The sequence below is a fragment of the Meleagris gallopavo genome, chromosome 10, assembly GCF_000146605.3.
Source record: "Meleagris gallopavo isolate NT-WF06-2002-E0010 breed Aviagen turkey brand Nicholas breeding stock chromosome 10, Turkey_5.1, whole genome shotgun sequence".
In the NCBI taxonomy this organism is placed as follows: domain Eukaryota; kingdom Metazoa; phylum Chordata; class Aves; order Galliformes; family Phasianidae; genus Meleagris; species Meleagris gallopavo.
In genome coordinates this window covers 12,666,570-12,685,968 of record NC_015020.2, presented here as the reverse complement: position 1 = coordinate 12,685,968, position 19,399 = coordinate 12,666,570, and the positions used below count along the sequence as shown (strand labels likewise).

The 19,399-nt window shown below is 38.2% G+C and overlaps 1 protein-coding gene and 1 pseudogene across 1 annotated transcript in view; one reads left to right on the top strand and one right to left on the bottom strand.

Annotated features, from left to right (window-relative positions):
• Window positions 1–7,914, bottom strand: part of RALGPS2 (Ral GEF with PH domain and SH3 binding motif 2) — a 36,445-nt gene extending 28,531 nt beyond the window's left edge. The window contains exons 1-6 of the mRNA XM_010715930.3: window positions 7,878–7,914; window positions 7,523–7,660; window positions 6,520–6,610; window positions 4,085–4,152; window positions 3,612–3,747; window positions 2,580–2,731 (exon numbers count right to left, since the gene is read on the bottom strand). Of these exons, the coding sequence (XP_010714232.1) occupies window positions 2,580–2,731; window positions 3,612–3,747; window positions 4,085–4,152; window positions 6,520–6,610; window positions 7,523–7,660; window positions 7,878–7,914 (622 nt within the window). The remainder of the gene's footprint in view (window positions 1–2,579; window positions 2,732–3,611; window positions 3,748–4,084; window positions 4,153–6,519; window positions 6,611–7,522; window positions 7,661–7,877) is intronic.
• A 2,303-nt stretch (window positions 7,915–10,217) lies between these two features.
• LOC104912350 lies at window positions 10,218–17,095 on the top strand (annotated as a pseudogene).
• The last annotated feature ends 2,304 nt before the right edge of the window (window positions 17,096–19,399 follow it).

The following is a 19,399-nucleotide window of genomic DNA, read 5'->3' as shown; positions in this document are numbered from 1 at the left end:
AGGGCACAGGGCAGTGCCAATTCTTCCCCATGTCTACCACATACACTCAGTCAAAACAAAACCCACACATACTGCATTACATACTACATTACTGTGCCACTTGGCAAGTAAAATGGAGACATTGCTGATAATATTTCAACCTACATACACATGTGCTTGCCTGTGAAGACGTGTGTTTTTTTGTTATTAAGTGGACATGTATGATCTTTTAAATTACCAGGACAAAATGAAAAGTTCAAACAGCCTCAAAACAAGAGTGATTTAAAGTAGTAATGAAGTAGCAGAGTCATTATTAAGGCCACATTCAAGCTGCTGGCGTATCAGACACAACAGCCACATTTTGAAAAGGAATCATTTGTCCAAAAACTTCAAGCCCTGTATGGGCTTTTATCTAAGAAAAGGCAGTCCTGTTTCCAGAGCAACAGGTTTAAATCCACATTTATGTGCAGAGAGAAGAATAACACTCTTTTCAGTGCATACATTCAGAAGTTTTCTTGTCCATCTTTTGAAGTTGTATAGAACCTGGTAAACCACCTCAGCTGCAGTGACTGTACAACTTCCAAGTACCGAGTAAACAGAATACTTCAAACCTGATGGAGGAACTCAAGCAGCTTCAATCGACTTCTTTAAATACTGCTGAGGCAGTAGTATAGAATGCCAGACTTGGAATTTCCAAGAATTCTCCATTAATAAATACTGCAAGCCTCTAGAACTTATTCTATGTATGCATTTCTATTTTCCTTTATGTATTTATCTATCTGTCTTTTGCATCACAAAATTTTTTATAATCAAGAGGTAGCAAAAGCACTGATGATGCTGGACTCTGTCAAAGACTGATAAAAAACTGAAGTATCTGAACAAAGGGAGATCAGAGGTGGAAGAGAATGGAAGAGGTGAAGCTCTAACCACAAATGGTGATCTTCCACAGAACACTTAGGGCTGATGTTTTACAAGTGATTTTTAAAAAGTCTTCTAAAGGGGCAATTTATTCCAGCTTGTAAGAGTGACTTATCAAGTTGCCACGGTTGATCTAAGCAATACAAAAAGTTGTAAGATCCAGAGATTAGGCCAAATAGGAAATCCCTGTATTCCCCAAAACATCTAGATGGTGAGAGGTTCCAAATTATACCATGTGAAGAACTGCTTGTCAACTCTGGCAAACCTTTCCTGCTCAACTTTAATGGAAGCGAAAGAATAATCTAGCCTGAGAAAAGGGTCAGCTGCAGAAGTTTATTATATTATTTAGACTGAAAACATCAAAAGTAAACCACATGAAGGATCCAAATCAACTACACTAAGAAAAGGACAATGTTACGCCTCAAAGTCACATTTCCTCCCTAAACCCTGCATAATGCTGAGAAGTTACTTGGATGACAGTAAACTGCATGAGGAGCTTTGATCTCCTGTATGGTGCAATCCCAGAGAATGTGAGCTGTGTGCTGCTAACAAACACCACCGTTCCTGCTGGATGATTATGGCAACTTTTGCCAGAGCAGGCAATCTACAGACAACTGTCAAGCAGTACACATTTAATAGTGGAAGCTGTCTGCTGGGAAGAAGTCCAAAATACTCTGATTTAAGCTAGTCCCGGGGATTCTCTTACTAACATAATTTTAAAAATCACTGCCCCCATGTATTTGATTTTTTCACAAGAAATATCTGGTGTTTGCTCAAGTTATGGCTTCCTTCTCAGTAAAACACAAGACCAATTCCTGAAAACTATAATTTGAAAATAGATGACCTTGTTTCTCTTGCTGGGGGAGAAAAAGCAGAGGTGTGCTTTCTACAGTTACATCATCCAAGTAAACATATATCACTACAAAAATCCTATGTTACCATAACTGTGTAAAAAAACTGAAACACTCTACCAAACAAATTATTTCAAGAAAAGGTACTGTGGCACAAGTTTAATTTCTCAACTCTGGCTGCAGATAGGTAGATATGGAGAAGCACTTGCCTTCTCCTCCCCTCCCTTTAAGTTCCTGAGGGCAATAGGAAAAAAGAGCAACTTACGACCCACCAGAAACTCAGGAAGCAAAAAGGATACCTTAAATATCTGAAGATAAATAATTTATCAAAATGAAGCCTATTCTGACATTTTGAAGTACCTGAAGATTAAATTGCTATCTGCTCCTGCCAAGAAAATGTAAAGGTAGTTATCAATTATGCTTCTAAAGACTGTCAGCAACTTACAGTTCTCACTGTCAATTTTATAAGGCATTTCAAATACATACCTTGAGACCATTTTAATTTAGAGCAACTTGGGGGGGGAGGGGAGCTGGAAGAGAGAAAAAACTATGAAATGGTGTTCTGTACTTCACTCCATGAGGTAGGAGAGAGGTAATAAGGGGAGTATCATTTAAGAGGCTATAAAAATAACGACCCACTTTTTAATAATTTGTTGCCTTGTGGTTTATGCTGTACAATTTGTACTACCTTTCCACACCTACATTTCTCAAGTCTGCTCTAAAGTAGAATTGGTATTTTAGAATAGAACCACTGCACATAATGTCCAACTAAACATGCTAAAATCCTTACTGGAAGACCATTTACTGCACAAGTATGCTTACAGTTCCCACCTATTGAAATTCCACTAGAGAGGGTGGAGCTTTCTGCCTGCCCTCTCGATGGGACGTGAGGCTCCATGACACTGTCATCCAGTAGGTGCCTTGGTCCTGCGTTAGGGAATGTTGCGCTTTTGAATTCAGCTGTATTCATCTTGTGTATGAAACTAGGAAAAAATAAAAAGAAAACTCACATCATCTCTGATATATTTCAAAAGATGCTGCTTTAACATGCTGAAGGATAACATGCAATGTGTTCCAAAAGCCTAACAAAAAACATGGTTCAAGTGATAAATCGTTGCAAATAGACATTTAGACGAGTGGCACTGGGAGCTGCACCAGTACATAAGTGACAGGGCACAAACATTATTACCTGAAGGAACTGCTGGTGTCAAAACTACACAGTGCTCTTTGAGCCAAGAGAAAATTAGAAGGCCTTGAATTATTTTTAATATCATAAGGCCTTACTGTCTTACGTAACATTCACATGATTAAACTTTAGAATTTCATTCTAGCCTCATATGAGCGTCTAGCAACTAAACTTGTAGAATAAAAGGTTAAAGATGAATTACAGAAAAGTTACCTTCTTGCATTTTGAAAAAATGAGAAGGGAAGCAATGAGATAATTATCAAAATATCAGATGTTCAACATGATAGATACAAGAAACTCATACCACCAATATGCAAAGTCATAAAAATCTACAAAGGAGCTCTCTCACTCCAAGAATAGAAATGAGAATTACTTTTCAAAATTAAAACTGAAATAAGATCAACTCAACGGCATTTCATTAAATGAGAGTTCTGTCAGTTAGAAAAAACTATTTTTACTAATTTACTAGCTATTATTCTAGCAGACACACAGGCTTCCTAGTTTAACTAATTAACAGTTGTGACACTAGCAGTATCGTTTTGAATTTGAGCTCTAGGCATGAACTGGTCTCCAAGTGAAATACGGCGTACAAACCACACCATTTTAAAACAAAGCATTTATATTGAAATATAATATGTCACAAAGCTCAGGATTCTCAGGGTAAATAAAATGCTGACTTGTATCCCAGGCTGTGACACTTCCTATGCCCATGTGGAATCAAGTTCCGAGGTGAAGGGGGTGTTGGTGGCAGCAAGGCTCCTTCAGCTGCAACATTTTTCCGTCCACTTTGTGGCGACGCTCCAACTTCAGAACCTGGGAACAAAGACAACATTACTTCCAAGTAATATTAGAATTATTATCAGGGATACTTCTAAGAAAAAAGTGGACAAGCTGCAAAACCCTTTCTAAACTCAACTGGCAAGAGATGCCTCATAACAAAACTTAATGACGTACTCCTACTGATATTTGACTGACATAGCTTCTTAAAAAAACTCTCTCTTTACAGATCAATTCAGAATTTTCATTACCAACATACAGTGTTTAGACTTCATGCTTCTTTACTAGCCTAAAGTAAACTGGCTACACAGTCGCAACTTGAAAATAATCAATGTGGCAGCAGGAAGTCTTCTCACAGGTACTCAGTACTTACCTACTAAATCTTCTCTGGAAGCAGCAGAGTGGGGGGTGCTGGTACCTGGTTCTATCTTTAACGAAAGTCTGCACCAAAGGAGAACTAAAAATTAGCAGGAAATAGAAGTGTGCAAAAGGAAGAGTTCTGATATATAAGTTTACAATGGAAAGTTTCTTGGTTTTGTCATTGCAAGAAACAATATGATGTCAACATACATATTGCAGCTATGTTTAGCATATGTTATATCCAAACATTCTTTTCGTTTCATGTGGAAAAATGACTGCAGCAGGGCTCTAGGCTTAGAACACAACATGTCAGGGCATAATGTAGTAAATGAACCTATTGCTTTGACTCTCATAGACCAGAACAAGCAATAACAGGTTGAAGGAGGATTTAAACCAATAGCAAAACTTACACTAGAGCACAGCGATGCAGCTTTTACTGATGACCTTTAAGGTCTTTTCCAACCTGAGCAATTCTATGATTTCAACTGTGCAATGCTCCCTGCCTGGGAGCAAACATTTATATTCATTACACCCTCAAGATTTTGTTTTTGCTATGAAGTGGGCCAACTCACTTGTCTTTACTGTTACGAAAGCCAAAATCCTTCTTTGGCATTTCATGAAATATATTATCAACTTGTTTGCATCGATAATTCAAGCTTTTTCTACAGCAGGCACTTTTAAATGCTATTTTCAATAGCACTGTAAAGGAGGCAGACTCTATAAATATCTAACATCTCGTTTGCACAATTCGCAGAACTATAATCTTTGAAATTAGTAAGCATGGAAAAGCATCTATTTATTTCTAGGGAGAGTTATGTTTGAAGTTTGACAGTTCCTCTCCCTCCCATCACCAGACTGCTTAGCAATGATTGACTACAAGTTCAATTTTCTTAAATCAAATCCTTCAGTAAGAAAAAACGTGGACTCAAGTCACAATGACTGTTCTTCAGTTTTCAGCCCTTTTGCAGACACTTTAGGAGATAAGAAGTAAAACAGTTACTTAGAGTAACAATGGCTCTTCAAAATACACCCCTCTCACACAGAAAACATTTAGACTGGAGACATACAGAGCCCACAGGTGTAAAAAGTCTACTGAGACTTTCTGAACAAGTCATGTTTCTGTACTACTTGCAATTGTCTCAGTCTCCCTGCTATCAAAATTTGGGTTGTACAGGGTGAAGAGGCTGTAGCTCCTTCAGCAATAAAATTCCCATCAGTACATATTCCTGCCTAGGGAAGAAGGAAGGTAGAATCTGAATTCATGAAAAGAATCTGCCGGTAAGAATCAGACACTGCAGTTCAACTTGAGGGTTTATTTTAAATTGCAGTGCTTGACCGCAAAGCTTTATTCAGTGATAAGGAAGAAGCACTTTCTAAATCAGGCTATAGAATATTTTGGTGGAAAAAATAAGGCTGGATACTTGCACAAAAAAGCACACAGTGTGCTCCAAAGAACAACTCACAAATCTTAAAGGATTAAACACATGAAAGGAAGTTAGGTGATTAAACTCCTGCCAACCATCCTTGGACATAAACGTAAGGGTCCCTATTTACTGCCTTTCAGTAAATCCACGTTAGATCTATAAACATTTTACCATTTAACAAATTGTTATTTTAGAAAAGATAATCTGTCCCTTTAGCAAGCATGCCCCCTCCCACCATTAGAATGCAGCTACACAAGTAACTGATTCAGCACAACTAAGGTGACAAACTTCCTGGGCAGGCAGGATGGGAATGGGTGGGGAACCTCCTCAAGCAGATCAGCCAGTAGCAAACAGAAACCTTCTTCATATGTAACAGATCTGCTGCAGGTCGCTTCCTATCCTCGGGGCTTGTTCCTGTTTCTTGCCAGAGATTTCCAACCCCTAGTTTTGCTGGATGCCAAATCACTTAATATAGTAATAATCTTTTCATTAAGAAATTGGACGCCTCTGTCTAAGGTGGCATGCTTTTTGGGAGGGGCAGTCAGATGCACAATGTCTCAATTCTCAAAAATCAAGTGTTTACATTTCGCACTGTGTAACCTAACCCAAGGATAAAAATAAAAAATGGGAATTTACAAAAGTGAAAGCCTTCAGTAAGAACTTAGGACCAGGATGCATAGATTAGTGTGTCATTTTTCATCAGAACAAAGTATATCGGCATTCTACTCAGCCAGTAAGATGACCCCCATGACGGAGAGTTAGGTGTGAGCCACTAGGATGGGCTCTTCATTAACAAACACTCAGAGGACTGCAGATAATTACAGTCAGACAGAAAAGGAAGAAACCATGCCATCCAGCATGCTGTTATCCTATCTTACCAGAGGACCCTGCTGTAACCTCACAACTTGCAACAGATGCTCTGGAAGCAATTGCCTGCTGTAAGCAGAATTTTAGAAGTGACAGGCTTTATGTTCTAAAGTTCTTTTGTCATGAATTACAGTCAATTACAGCATTTCATACTTACTTATAATTGTCATCTTCTACAAACTTTTGTAGTTCTTCTATGTACTGAACCGAGTTTAGATATTTCTGGACGTGAGGCAACAGAGGAATATCTGGAGAACAGATGACATTCATTATCACCGTACCGTTCAATAAGCAAAGTTCTTTTCCAGAAAGTATTTAAACAGAATCAGATCACTTCCCTTTTAATGTGAGACAGAGGTACAAACTACAGTTTCTATTGCTGCTGAATTTTGTAGTCCTTCAAATTCTCATGCACTGAGTTTACATTCTCCATTTACATAAACCAAGTATGTTTCCCTGTAGAGCACTTTGAGCTGCTCTGCTTATCAGATTATGTGGAAGTGAGATGTGGGACAGAACCCCTGGCCAAACTGAAGTTTCAAACCTGTAGGACTCTATCTGAGGGCTCCTTCACAGACCACATTCTCATTATATTGAGCTTTCAGTGGAGCCACAATCCTCTGCTAATATCACATTCCACCATCCCAAATGCAGCTTTACAACTTCACCAGAAATTGTAGAGAGGGACTGTGAGGGAGACCACCTTTGAAGAAACAATATTTTATCTGATGCACGAACAGCACTGTAAATGTCCAAAAGGACAAGCTGTACATATTTTTATTTTCTCCAGTAGAAGAAATACTCCAAAAGCAATCTTAGTATTTTTAGAAATCATCATAAAGTTACGGAACACAGAGATGTAAGTTATAATGTACGTACCAGCAAAACTACTATTAAATGCAATGTACTCTCTAGAATGTATGTATTGCAAACATGTGTGTGATTTAAGGAAAAGGGAACTTTACTCTTTCATCCCATGCTGATGCTCTATCATAACTAACAATATCAAAATAAACTTTTACACTTTTGAACTGAGAGGCAAGGCAGAAAGATGGTGGCATACGAAAGGGTTGCGCCTTGCTTGCATAGTATTACAGAAGAGAAATATCAAAGCTTTTGAGGTTGCTCTTTAACACGGCAATATTCACATGCTAGCTTACCATATTCACAGGACTGTTGTAAGTCTGAGATAATTCGTAGGATGTTGTTCATTAAGTTTGTCCTTTGCTCACTTTCCAGAATGCTCCCCGTCGATGGGTATGCAGAATCAATGTACGTCAAGTCTGACAGATAAATACCTGAGCAAGATTAGAATGGAAGGTTTCTTTAGTGTCTCACATTTACCAGAAAAAGTTGCAAATAATATTTTAAAGAATTTCTTGCTTTCATTGACAAATTACTTCAGTAGGTTATTTTACATATGCCTGAGATCTTCGGCAAGATCTACGAGAGCCTTCAGAGCTCAAAGTAAAACAGTAAGAATGCCTGGACTTCCAAGAAGACACATCACCGTACCTCCTCTGTCTGGGATTGAATCTAAGCTCCGCTCCATGACTTACTCCTTAGTTTTGGTTACCCCCATCTCAGCTGTATTTGTAGATGCCATGGGTACAGGCACGTGGTTTTCTGGCACAGAAAGTCTCAGCAGGACAGAAAGGATCCTTTTTTCTCCTGCATTGTGCCTGGCATGCACTAGCTGACTGCCTTGAACACTGACAGCATCTTTCTAAATTTAGAAGTAATTACAAGAGCTATCTGAGAAGTAATTACACACAGCTACTCATGAACCTATTCTTCTGCCACACTACCAGCAAGGAATTCCCCTTGACAAATATGAAGTAATCACATAATGCTAAAATACCTGATTAAGTTGACTAAGGTTTTTAGGCAGTCTACTACTTAATTCCTCCAAAATTCCTCTACAAAAAAAAAGAACAGAAGGAAAAAACATCTCATCTACAACTCCTCAACCGGAATGAAAACTCAAACTCAACCTGTAACACGGGAAAAGTTAACTAGGCAAGAAGTGCATGCATTGAAACACAGTATGAATTGTGCAGTTTATATTCACCGTAACTGCTAAGACCCAACCTTATTTTTAGGTCTCCAAGTCTTATGCCTTTTTTCTTCCTCACCAGCACAGTAATTTCACCATTCTTTCATCCTTTGATTATGCACAAGGGGCGAGTCCTCCTCCTTATAAGTTCATGTTACTGATACACTGCTCATTTTGCTTATTTTCATTCTCCATCTCTAGAATTTCACCTAAAGCCTAACCTTTCTCAGCCCAATTAAATGAAACACCCTGACCAACTAATCCTGCCATTAAAAAGCAACCGCGCTTCTACATCTTTCACAATACAGAAATCCTACATGAACATATCTAAACTTGAAAACATTATTGGAGAAACTTGTTTCAGTCATAGGGAATTTTTAAAAGTATATTTTGCTTCACGCTCAGACTTGTATAACCAGAATCATAACAAAAAGCGTGGCTTTACAGGTGGAAGGCTGTTAATGCAATCTCACCAGAACAGCAGTCGTGTTTGTATAGCACCCAACCAGTACAGCCCTCAAATGTGAGCTGGGAAACTCTGGGCATCGCTCCAAAATCAACACATACATGCGCGTGTGCGCACACACACAGAAACAAATTAAAATACCTGTGGTCGAAAGGTGACATATAAAAAAGTGAATTAAAAGGTATTACACATGACCTGATCTAATACTAAAATTCGCTGTTTTCCATTCTGCTAAAATCAGCTTATTAAAAAAGAAAGAAAGAATAATCTGAAAGACCAGATATTCACATTCACATTGCAATGTTACCCTGACTGCATGAACTACCCCTGAGCTCAGCTTTGTTAAACAACGTCCAACAGCCCTTAAGAAGCCCATACCTACTCAATCTTTTGTAGAAAAAATAAAAATCAATCATGCCTACTAATTATAATTAAAGAAATCCCCTGTGAAGAAGCACCTGCAGTATCCCGCACGAGCTTAGAAGCCAGTTGCACAATTCTCTTTCTGAACGACTTGAGCAACTCAGCATGGATTTTTCTTTTATCTCCATCAAGAGCTTTCCTGTAGAGAGCTGCTCTCTAAAATTATTTGGCGCATTTTTACAAAGTCTAAAACAATCCTAAAATTGTACGAAGGTCATTTTTTCCAGTGTAACTGGTTTGTCTTCTGTGAAGAAACCGATGACAGTGAAACCAATGCACTGAACTGCTGCCTTATGCCACAGAGCTGCATCCTGCATTCCTCGCTGGCTGCGTTCTATTTTTCTACTTCTAACCCTGATCAGATGTTATCAAACACTGATATCGACCCCAAACCATCACAGCCAGCTCTAACATCTCCCACATGCATCAGAGACTTCACGCATTTACCAACTGGAACTGTTTCTTATTAAGGGAATGTCAAGAATTGAACGCGACATTCTATTAACATTCTTCTCGACTATAAATGGTTCATTTTTCCCTGTTGTATCCAGCCAGGCTGCCCCTTTTATTCCCAGCAACACAAATGGAGTTTTATCAGCCTGAAAGAATCTTTCTTCTAAATGAAGCCCAGCACTGTAACAACTTGAAAGGCATCTTTAGGCAGCGTAGTAAAAATGTTTGATTTGTAATTGCCTGCTGAACTCTTGCACAGTCTGTTGCCATATGGTACCCTCCCCTCAGCTGGCAAACAATCTTTCCTTGTTCCTGACTCCTCGGCCTCCCTGCCCCCGCTTTTCTGGAGGGTATGGATAGGAAATCCGAAGGAGGAGTTTCTGCTGCTCTCCGTGTTGGCGGTGACATCATAGGTGGGCTGAACGGCTGAGGCTGGTGTGTTTGTTTAAAAAAAACTGTCCAAATGTGATGTATATGGAATCTGGGTCAGCTGTAGCTGGTTAGTGCACTTCTGCTTGCGAGAGTACAACACCGCAGCTTCAAAAAAACAAAACAAAGCAAAACAAAAAACAAAAAAACCACATTGCTTTTTTTCCCTCCCTCCGGAATAAAACATACTGGAACTTTTTCTTCCATTATATTTAAATGATTTAAGTAGTTTGGTCACCGCATGGAGAAACCCAACTCCCCAGCGCAGCCTGGATCTAACAGAGAAAGACAAAAGCAGTTTTCAACTCCAACTGCAGCTTAGCAGTCCACAACATCAGAAAACACAGAAAGAAAAGGCAACTTGGCCTCCGGATCGTCCACCTACGACAGAAGCAAACCAGCTGCAACATTCTTTCCTCTTGGTAAGTTCTCCCGTTATTCTTGCAAGTCTAATTTTGAGCTATATGCAAATTCTGCATGCATCTATCATCCACAGGCAATTATGAACAAATGAATCTCTCTCAGCCTGAGAGCAGTTTGACAAGTAAAATATAGACTTCATTTTCGTGGCGTTTGGTAGAAACTTGGAAGGAATTAAAAAGCACTCTGCCTAAGAGCAGGGACTAACTCATTCCAGTTGCAAGGATGAACAAGTTTCAGTTGCTCCGCTGTAAATCTCCTGTGAGTTTTATGTTATTGAAAGTTACTGAGAAATCAGTACTACCAGATTCTTTGTTATGCATACAATTGGATATTGTGAACGTATTCATGTGAAAATCAGATCCCAGCAGAAAGCAAAAGCCAAAATTGCTATCGACCTCAGGGAGCTGGATTTCGCCCAGTGTTACAGCTCAGACCTAGCATTACTAGAAAATGGATACCTCAATAAAACTACTGTAAGAAATCCCAAGTAAACCAATGCACATCTCTAAGTACAATCATTGTGTGCCTTTCCAACTATAGCTTTATTTCTGCTGCTTCTCAGTAGTGGAAGCAGCACGACTTGCACGACCGGTCAAGAAACCAGAGTCATTCACTGGTTCTGAACAAAATTAAGTTTGCAGCACCGCAATCGTGGAGCTGAAAATCCAAAGGAATCGCTGTAATGGGCAATAGGCTCTTCCTTCTACAGAGTGTGTAAAGAGGGAAAAGAAAATTCATTGTATTGTAATGTAGCAGCAGCTTGTTTTCAAACAGTTTCATAAAAATGAAACGCAACTGACAAGGCAACAGTTTGCCTTGGAAAACAGAGAGGTTTGTTACAGTTCTTGAGGGGATGGGAGGGGGAAAAGATGAAGTTACAAAGCAGTGATTAAAACAAGAACGCTGCTTTACAAACAGAAACAAAAGTACAGGGAGAAATAAACAAAGAAGTTGTTAAAACAAGTTGCTACTTTTGCCTTCCTTTATGCTGACTTTGAAATGAGAATATGACAAATAATCCAGAACAATAGAAAAGAATTTAAGTTACGCATTCGCATTAACAAGCCCTCAGAAACGTCCGGCACGGCAAGAGGGCGAAGGGTGAACTCTGAAAGAAGAGAGTTACAGCAGTAAACTTAATTAAAATTTAGTAGCTATGGAATGAAGAAGTCTGAGGCAACCTTGACAAACAGAAAGATGGAGCCTTTCCAAGTTCTTGAGCCTTTTTTTTTTTTTTTTAAACTATCCTTTTGTGCTTCCTACATGCTAAAAGGAACAACAGCAACAACAAAAACCCATCCGAAGCCTACATTACATGCTTTGGACATCCATTCATTACTCCCCAAGCTTTTGATTTACACTCCTTAGAACAATTCCTAAATCTTTCCCAAATGAAAACAGCTGAGTCAATAATTTTATAGCAGTAAAACGGTTACATGTTAGGTTTTAGCTCCTGGTCCTTTGCTGTCTTCCAGCTTTGGAGTTCAAGTTTTGAAAAGCTTATTTTAAACAAATAATGGGCTATTAATATTACGGTGTTGCCACAAGAATGATTTGAAATGTGATGGAAAAACATGCCGTGTAAACTTCTGCCAATAACTGCAGGCTATTATCAGGTTTTAATTATTGTTTTACTGGCCTTAATTGGTTGCTCATAACACGTCCTATTAGTCTGGTCCTTGAAATTTACACAGCGATGAATGAAGGAGAACTTCCCAGAGCAAACACTGCTAGATGCCTGACAGCTTTAGACTTCTGGAGGCCTCCAAATAACACAACAGAATGCACCAGTCTACTGGGGCTGCTTGTTAAGATGCTCCATCAAAACACGATGGGTGCAAACAAATGTAAACGAATCCTCATTAAGTTGCAGTAAAACACACATTTGTTGCTGGTTTTCAGAATATCTAGTATGACATGGCCTACAAATCTCTCCTGCAGGGAATTCCTAAGAACCTATCATTTCTCGAAGTGATAGATTTATAGTGAGTACTTCAAAAAAATACCTGAATATTTTTATTGCCTTTCCTAAAAGGAATCAGACTCCTGTTAAGCTCAGAAGTAGAATTCTGCCAGTCAATTCATCATCTGTCTGACAAACAAAACCCAACAACTTATTATTTCTGGACTCCAGTCAAGACAATTGAAAGCAATCCTGTTATTCCACCGAACACTTACTGGAAAAGCACTTGTTTATACAGGGGAAAGTAATTTACAGATGTACACAGATGCATCCCTGTGAACTTTTTCTCCCTGCACTGTTTTCACCACAGCAGTATAACTTCTAATGCTATGGACACAGATTTGAGCTAAAACCACTGTGCTTATATGCATGGGGGTAGGGGAATATAGTTAATAATTGCAACTGCTTAGAGGATGCTTCAGAGAAAACGCACGTGCATGAGAAACATCAACAATAAAGCTTTCAGATTCACATTAATCATTCTCATAGGAACATTACTCTCACCGTATCATTTACTTGCTCAAAAACAGACAAAAAACTCAGCTGGCTGTTTCTCTTCCTGTTGTACGTGTTTATAAATGGAGGCTTATATAAAAGGCCCTGGTTAGTGTTTATCATCCGACCAAATCCTTTTGATAAATATTCTGGGTAAAGATAGATGCTGACACCATGCTTTCCATACAAAGGGAAGCCTATATTCACGTTTACCTGCAGCATTTCCATTACAGTCAGTCATCACAACCTATGCTGCCCAGGGAGAGGTGGTTTTCATCAGCTCTGAAAGAACAGATTTCCTAATTTCTGCTCCAAATTCTACATCCTGCTGAACATTACACTCGTAGCAGCTCAATAAAGAACAAGGTTTGCAGCGCAGATAGTTAAAACAAAGTACTCCCAAAACCATTTCCCATCTCTAATATTAGTCATTTTAAAGTCTTACATATTAGGCTATCGTTCTGGGATATTTTGGATAAGCAGTTTGTACTTCTTTTTTTTTTTAAGCTGCTTGCCCAGAACATCAGGAAATTTTTGAAACAGTGCTTTCATTTCCTTCTAAGATGATTAAAGCTGCAGGTAAATATGTTACACAGAACCAGCTCTTGCATGACAAGTTCAGCATTAAGTTGCTCCAGCACCCCAAACAACATCTCAAAATGTTTAATTTTTTCCACCATCAAGTTTTCTGGGGAAGTACATGTTACCTACCAGATTCTCAGAAGAAACTTATCTATGCAATGAGAATGAGTGAGTTTAATACAAGATGTTTCATACAAGATGTTTCAATTATTTAAAAGTTCTAGGGCTTAATGCTGGGCAGCTGTTTCATTTGGTTATGCTACATAGACCATTTCATTCATTTTATAGTCTGATAGCACACATGTTGACAAAGAACTTCAAAATTTATTAAGCACACAAGCATAAATGTTCAGAATGAACATAATGCTTAAAAGATAGTAGAAAACAAGCTGCTACAGACTACTTGGTCAAATAGGGGTTTGCACTGCGAAATGTTTTATTTTTTCAAATATTCATTTTAGTTTTAATGTGCTTCAGGGGAAAAACTATTGCTTTTCCTCCCCCAGCCACTGATTACTTATGTAACTGTACAGGTCTTAAAACAACTGCCAGGGACTAAGATGTTCTTCACCTTGTTGGGCTATGAAGTAGCTGCTACATGCTGTGAAAAAAAGAAAAAGAAATAGTAAAATACTGAAATTTAATTACAGTTTCATACAGTGCACCATGAAGTCACTTTTTTCCTTCAACTGAAAATACTGAAAAACAATTTAGGAGACACAACAGAGGTTTCCAACTTCAGACTATTAATTTAGCTCATCCTTCTCAAGTTCAACACCACACACAGTTTTGTTTCCCATGTCATCACCCTGATTCATGTGAAAATTTAAACTAATGAACTTCAAACTCCGAGCACCGCTTGAGTGATTACTGAAGCCTGAATTTGACAAAGGAAAATACACAATTAGTCCCAGAGAAAAACTGTATTTTCCCCTATATGTTTTTAATAGAATGTATTCCTTCAGCACAGACACACTAACAAAACTTCAAACTGAGTTCTGTTTCTGAAATATATACATATATATTTACCAGTAGTTCATAATCAAAATAAGAGTGAAATATATAGAAAAAATCTAATTATAAACTCTCTAATTATCAAATTCTCAAGATTGTAAGTGTTCTCTCATTTCTTACTCCACAATGTATTACAGGGAAATACTTTCTTCCCCCTCAGAGAAGAACTTGTAATGCAACTGTGGACCATTTGATTGAGGATCCTAGATGAAATTCCCGATTGCACAGAGCACATTCTGAAGTTTGCATTCACTGCTCACAGTTAAATCAAAAAATAAAAACTTCATGCGTTTACTATGAAGTTGAAAAGATGGAGTGTGCAGCAATAATATTAAAGTCAGTAAGAGAACAGGGAGAAGTGACCTGGTATAAAAAGTCATCACTTGTAAAGCTAAAGGTAAAGGAAGCAGTAGTAGCCTGCTTTTCCTTCAGGGAAACTGCTGCAGGATTGCCAAATGCACTTACATTTGAGTTTGGCAGGAACCGCATGAAAATTACTAACTTTCTCTGGGTTTACTTGACTCCTGTCTGTAACCATGCAAAGGCCACTGCACAAGCCCTTGTACAGCTGCTCACAGTAGACTGCAAATGAAAGCCAGGTCAGCAGCTGAGATGAGAGAGAAAAGCAATCTGCTTGACAAGACAAATTGAACATGAGAAATGAGGTTTTCTCCTGACTTTTGTGCTACCTTTGTTGATTATCTCAAATATTTAAAAACAAAGTAAACAAAACACGTATTTCTACAAGTATTCTCGTATTTTCATCACAGCACTGTAGTTATTTACATAGAGTTAAAAAAAAAACAGATTATTTTCTTAATATGTGAATGACACAATTCAGTATGGTATTTAAATTGACAAAATACCTGACACTTTAATATTACTGGGATAAATACATCCTCAAAGATATATGTGACAGTACTGAGTTAACAGTAAAGTCAGTTAAGCAGGGATACACAAGTTCAGATCACATCACATGATAGGCTTTCTTCACAAATTTGAAGTTAATTAAATATGCAATTCTCATCAACATTGCGACAACTCAGGATATGAGTTTGACTCATATCCTACCTAACACTGTTGCCCAAAGTGGATGCATAGATGTATTTTTCAAGTCTACCATGTCTATGTGTACACAAACTTGAAAAATGCATGGGCATATGAATGGATACGTATGCATATACTATTTAGCAGGAGGTATCTATAGATACTAATTAGATACTAATATAAACCTAAGAAAGTGACAGAAAGGTTTGTGTAATCCAAATTGAAGTCTTTTAAACTAGTTTTGGAAAAATTAAAGCCACTACCTCCCAACTTCCCTTCCACAAAAATATACTGCAGGCAACTTGGTACGATAAGTTTGTGCTTTACTTAACGTGAGTAGGCAACTATATGCTTTGAAACTAACCTAACAGAATCTAACTGCAACCAAAAGACTCCAAGCACTTGTCTACAGGCGCACAGGCATGACGAAACCCATCAGTTTAATTAGTTTAAGCATTAGAGCCTTAGTTATGGCTCTAATTAATTATGTTCTATCTGTTCAACAGTCTCTTCTAAGTCATCACACTTCCTTCAAAATGAAGATACTGAAATGGACTTTGGGTATGCTGTTGTTCCTACTGTTTTCTATCGGGCGCTGTACAGAACCGTCGACCCTCAATAAAACATCCCAGCGGAGGTATCCTCGTTCCACAGATGGTGGAGAGGAAGGGAAGAAATGTGGTTACACCTTCTTGGTCCCAGAACAAAAAATCACAGGGCCAATCTGTGTGAATAACGAACCAGGTACTGGTAACAGAAAAGACGAAGTCACAAGAATGGACATAGAGAACTTGAAGGATGTGCTGTCCAAGCAAAAACGTGAGATTGACATCTTGCAGTTGGTGGTAGACGTGGATGGAAACATTGTGAATGAAGTAAAGCTGCTGAGGAAAGAAAGCCGTAACATGAACTCTCGGGTCACTCAACTCTATATGCAACTCTTGCATGAGATAATCCGAAAGCGCGATAACTCACTTGAACTTTCCCAACTGGAAAATAAAGTCCTCAACGTAACAACAGAAATGTTGAAGATGGCAACAAAATACAAGGAGCTTGAAGTAAAATATGCAGCACTGACTGACCTTGTAAATAACCAGTCTGTGATCATCTCCCTGTTGGAAGAGCAGTGCTTGAGAATCTTCTCACGGCAGGACACCCATGGGTCCCCGCCGCTCGTCCAAGTAGTGCCGCAGCACATTCCCAACAGTCAGCCATACACTCCTGTTCTCCTGGGAGGCAATGAGATACAGAGAGACCCAGGGTACCCCAGAGACAGGGATGTAAGGCCTCCACCTGATCCGGCTACTTCTCCTACAAAGAGTCCCTTCAGAGTACCGCCACTGGCTTTAATTAACGAAGGTGAGTAAACTATCACTATCTGTCTAATTCCTCAGAAGGAAACTGTCCTGATTATAAGACTAAAATGAAGAATTAGAGGTACCTTCTATACTAACCCTTCTTCAGATTGAATTTCTGAACATTGGCTGTTTCAAAAAATGCATCTTCTGCAACTATAGCTTAAAATTGCAATCTGTGAAATAACACCTTTGAGTCACAAAGTGCTGGGGCTTGCAACTCCAGCTGGGTTTTACTTATGGGAAAGAAAATTCATTTTCAGCATATGCTTTCTAGTATCTATTGCTCTTTCCCTGAAGATGCTTAATGACTACGTGTTACAGTAACTAGTAACACTGAACACAAGACAAGCTAATTCACCTTAAGTAAAGAAAATAATTTTAAGTAGATGTCCTTTAGAGCTATATGTACATAATTTGCCAGAAGTTACTCCTGCTGAAAGAATTTTATCCCTTAGGTTCTGATCTGCTTTAAGATGAGCACCGCACAATGGACAATGACTAAGGGTGTGGATGAAATACTTGAGAGTGAAACAAGTTTGAGAGGGCAAACGAAGGAAGGCTGAGTCTAATCAGATGCACTCAACTCTGAAAATTTTAAGTGAATAACTAGGTTCACAACAATCTGATGTTAGTAGGATGTCAAGTTAAATCACAAATATTATGAAAATACAGGGGACTTTATCACATCTTCATGTTACATTCCTTAAACCATTACATAAATGCATTTTTCACTACAAACAGAAAATTAACTACTACTGAGACGCCCTGAATTCAATTAAAACTCTATTAAACCTTTTTCAGAATTACAGTAAAAAAAATTAAGGATTCAGAAAACACAACTCATGTTTTTCATAGACATCCATACTAACTCTTGCTTTCGGCTTCTGTTAGCTTGCATAGCAGGAATAGTTGCTCCTTCTGTTCACCCCTAAATAGCCTTTAGTTACAGTTGGAAATTCAGCTTGGTTCCTAAGTTGAAGGCAAGCATTTATTTGTGATTATCGCACAACAACACAAACAACTAGCTGCTGATGTAAAGAATGACTACTTCTATTCAGATCTGTAGAATGTTCTGGCACAAGCCCAACTCAAATGCCAGATGTCATGAAAATTCAAGTCACACATCATGACACAAAGGGAACAGCTAATATAAAAGCATTAACATCCAGTCATACAGCAGAAGTATAATTCTAAAGAACAGCCATTTCCTGCTTCCCAGAAAACCTTCAAGGTTGCATGTTTTTTGGATGTATCATTTTCTCTCATTACATGTCTGCTGTACATGTGAAATAAGGCAGATTAAACTATCTACTAGTTTTCATTGACCCATTAATTCCTAGCAGTCCACAATTTAAATCCATTTTTGCAAAGGAGCACAAAGCACAAAATCTTAGGAAGATTAGATTATTCAAATAAATACCTGTATGCAACAAGTTTATCAAAATGTCAATGTGCATTTTCAACTGCTAGTGGGGAGCAAAACTCAAAAACTCTGGGGGAACAGCAGACCCATCTTACTTTCAGTACAGTTCTTTAATTTGCATTAACATTGCTCTAGAAATTGAGGAAGAATTTTCCGTGAATTTCAGTTGTCACAGTTATCTCAGTGCTTGTCGTAACAGCCAACATCCCCAAATTGTCCTGCATTTGTGTTAAAGCAAAAAAGCAGCTACAAATTGAACAGGTACTTGAAAATTCCACATGCACAACCCACTTTACTGCTAATACATCCCAGTTAATAATGTAACTTAAATATATACCCTGTTTTATTTTGGGATTTTCCTTTACTACTGATCATAATCCTCTGTGTGAAGCTTGAATAAGCATTATTTCTGTGTCATCAGTTCAAGATAAGACAACAGAATATGGAATGTACTAAATCACGTGTCTAAAACATTTCCAAAGTAAAATACTAATAGATCCATCAAGTTATTTCTAACTTAAAACTACTTAAAACTACTAAAAAGCTGTGTTCGTTTGCCCCAACAGCTTAGTAAACAGAGTCTGTTACAGAACACACAGAGGAGCTGGATTAGATGATCTCCAGAGGTCCTTTCCTATCCATGCATATCACATAATCATAGGAGATTTGTATTCCTTACACAGGTAATACATATTTAACTGAACTTAAAAGCAACAGAATTTCAAAAGCACAGCTTTTTTTGATTAAGCAAAAACCCTGTACCCATACCAACACTGTGGTGAACACTGTGGAGGATCTTTCACTCTTTCAGAATCTCAGCATTTGCACTGAACAAGGAATGGATCTCTTCTTAGCCAAGAATTTAAAATCAAACTGGATGTAACAAGATTTACTCCTCACAAAAA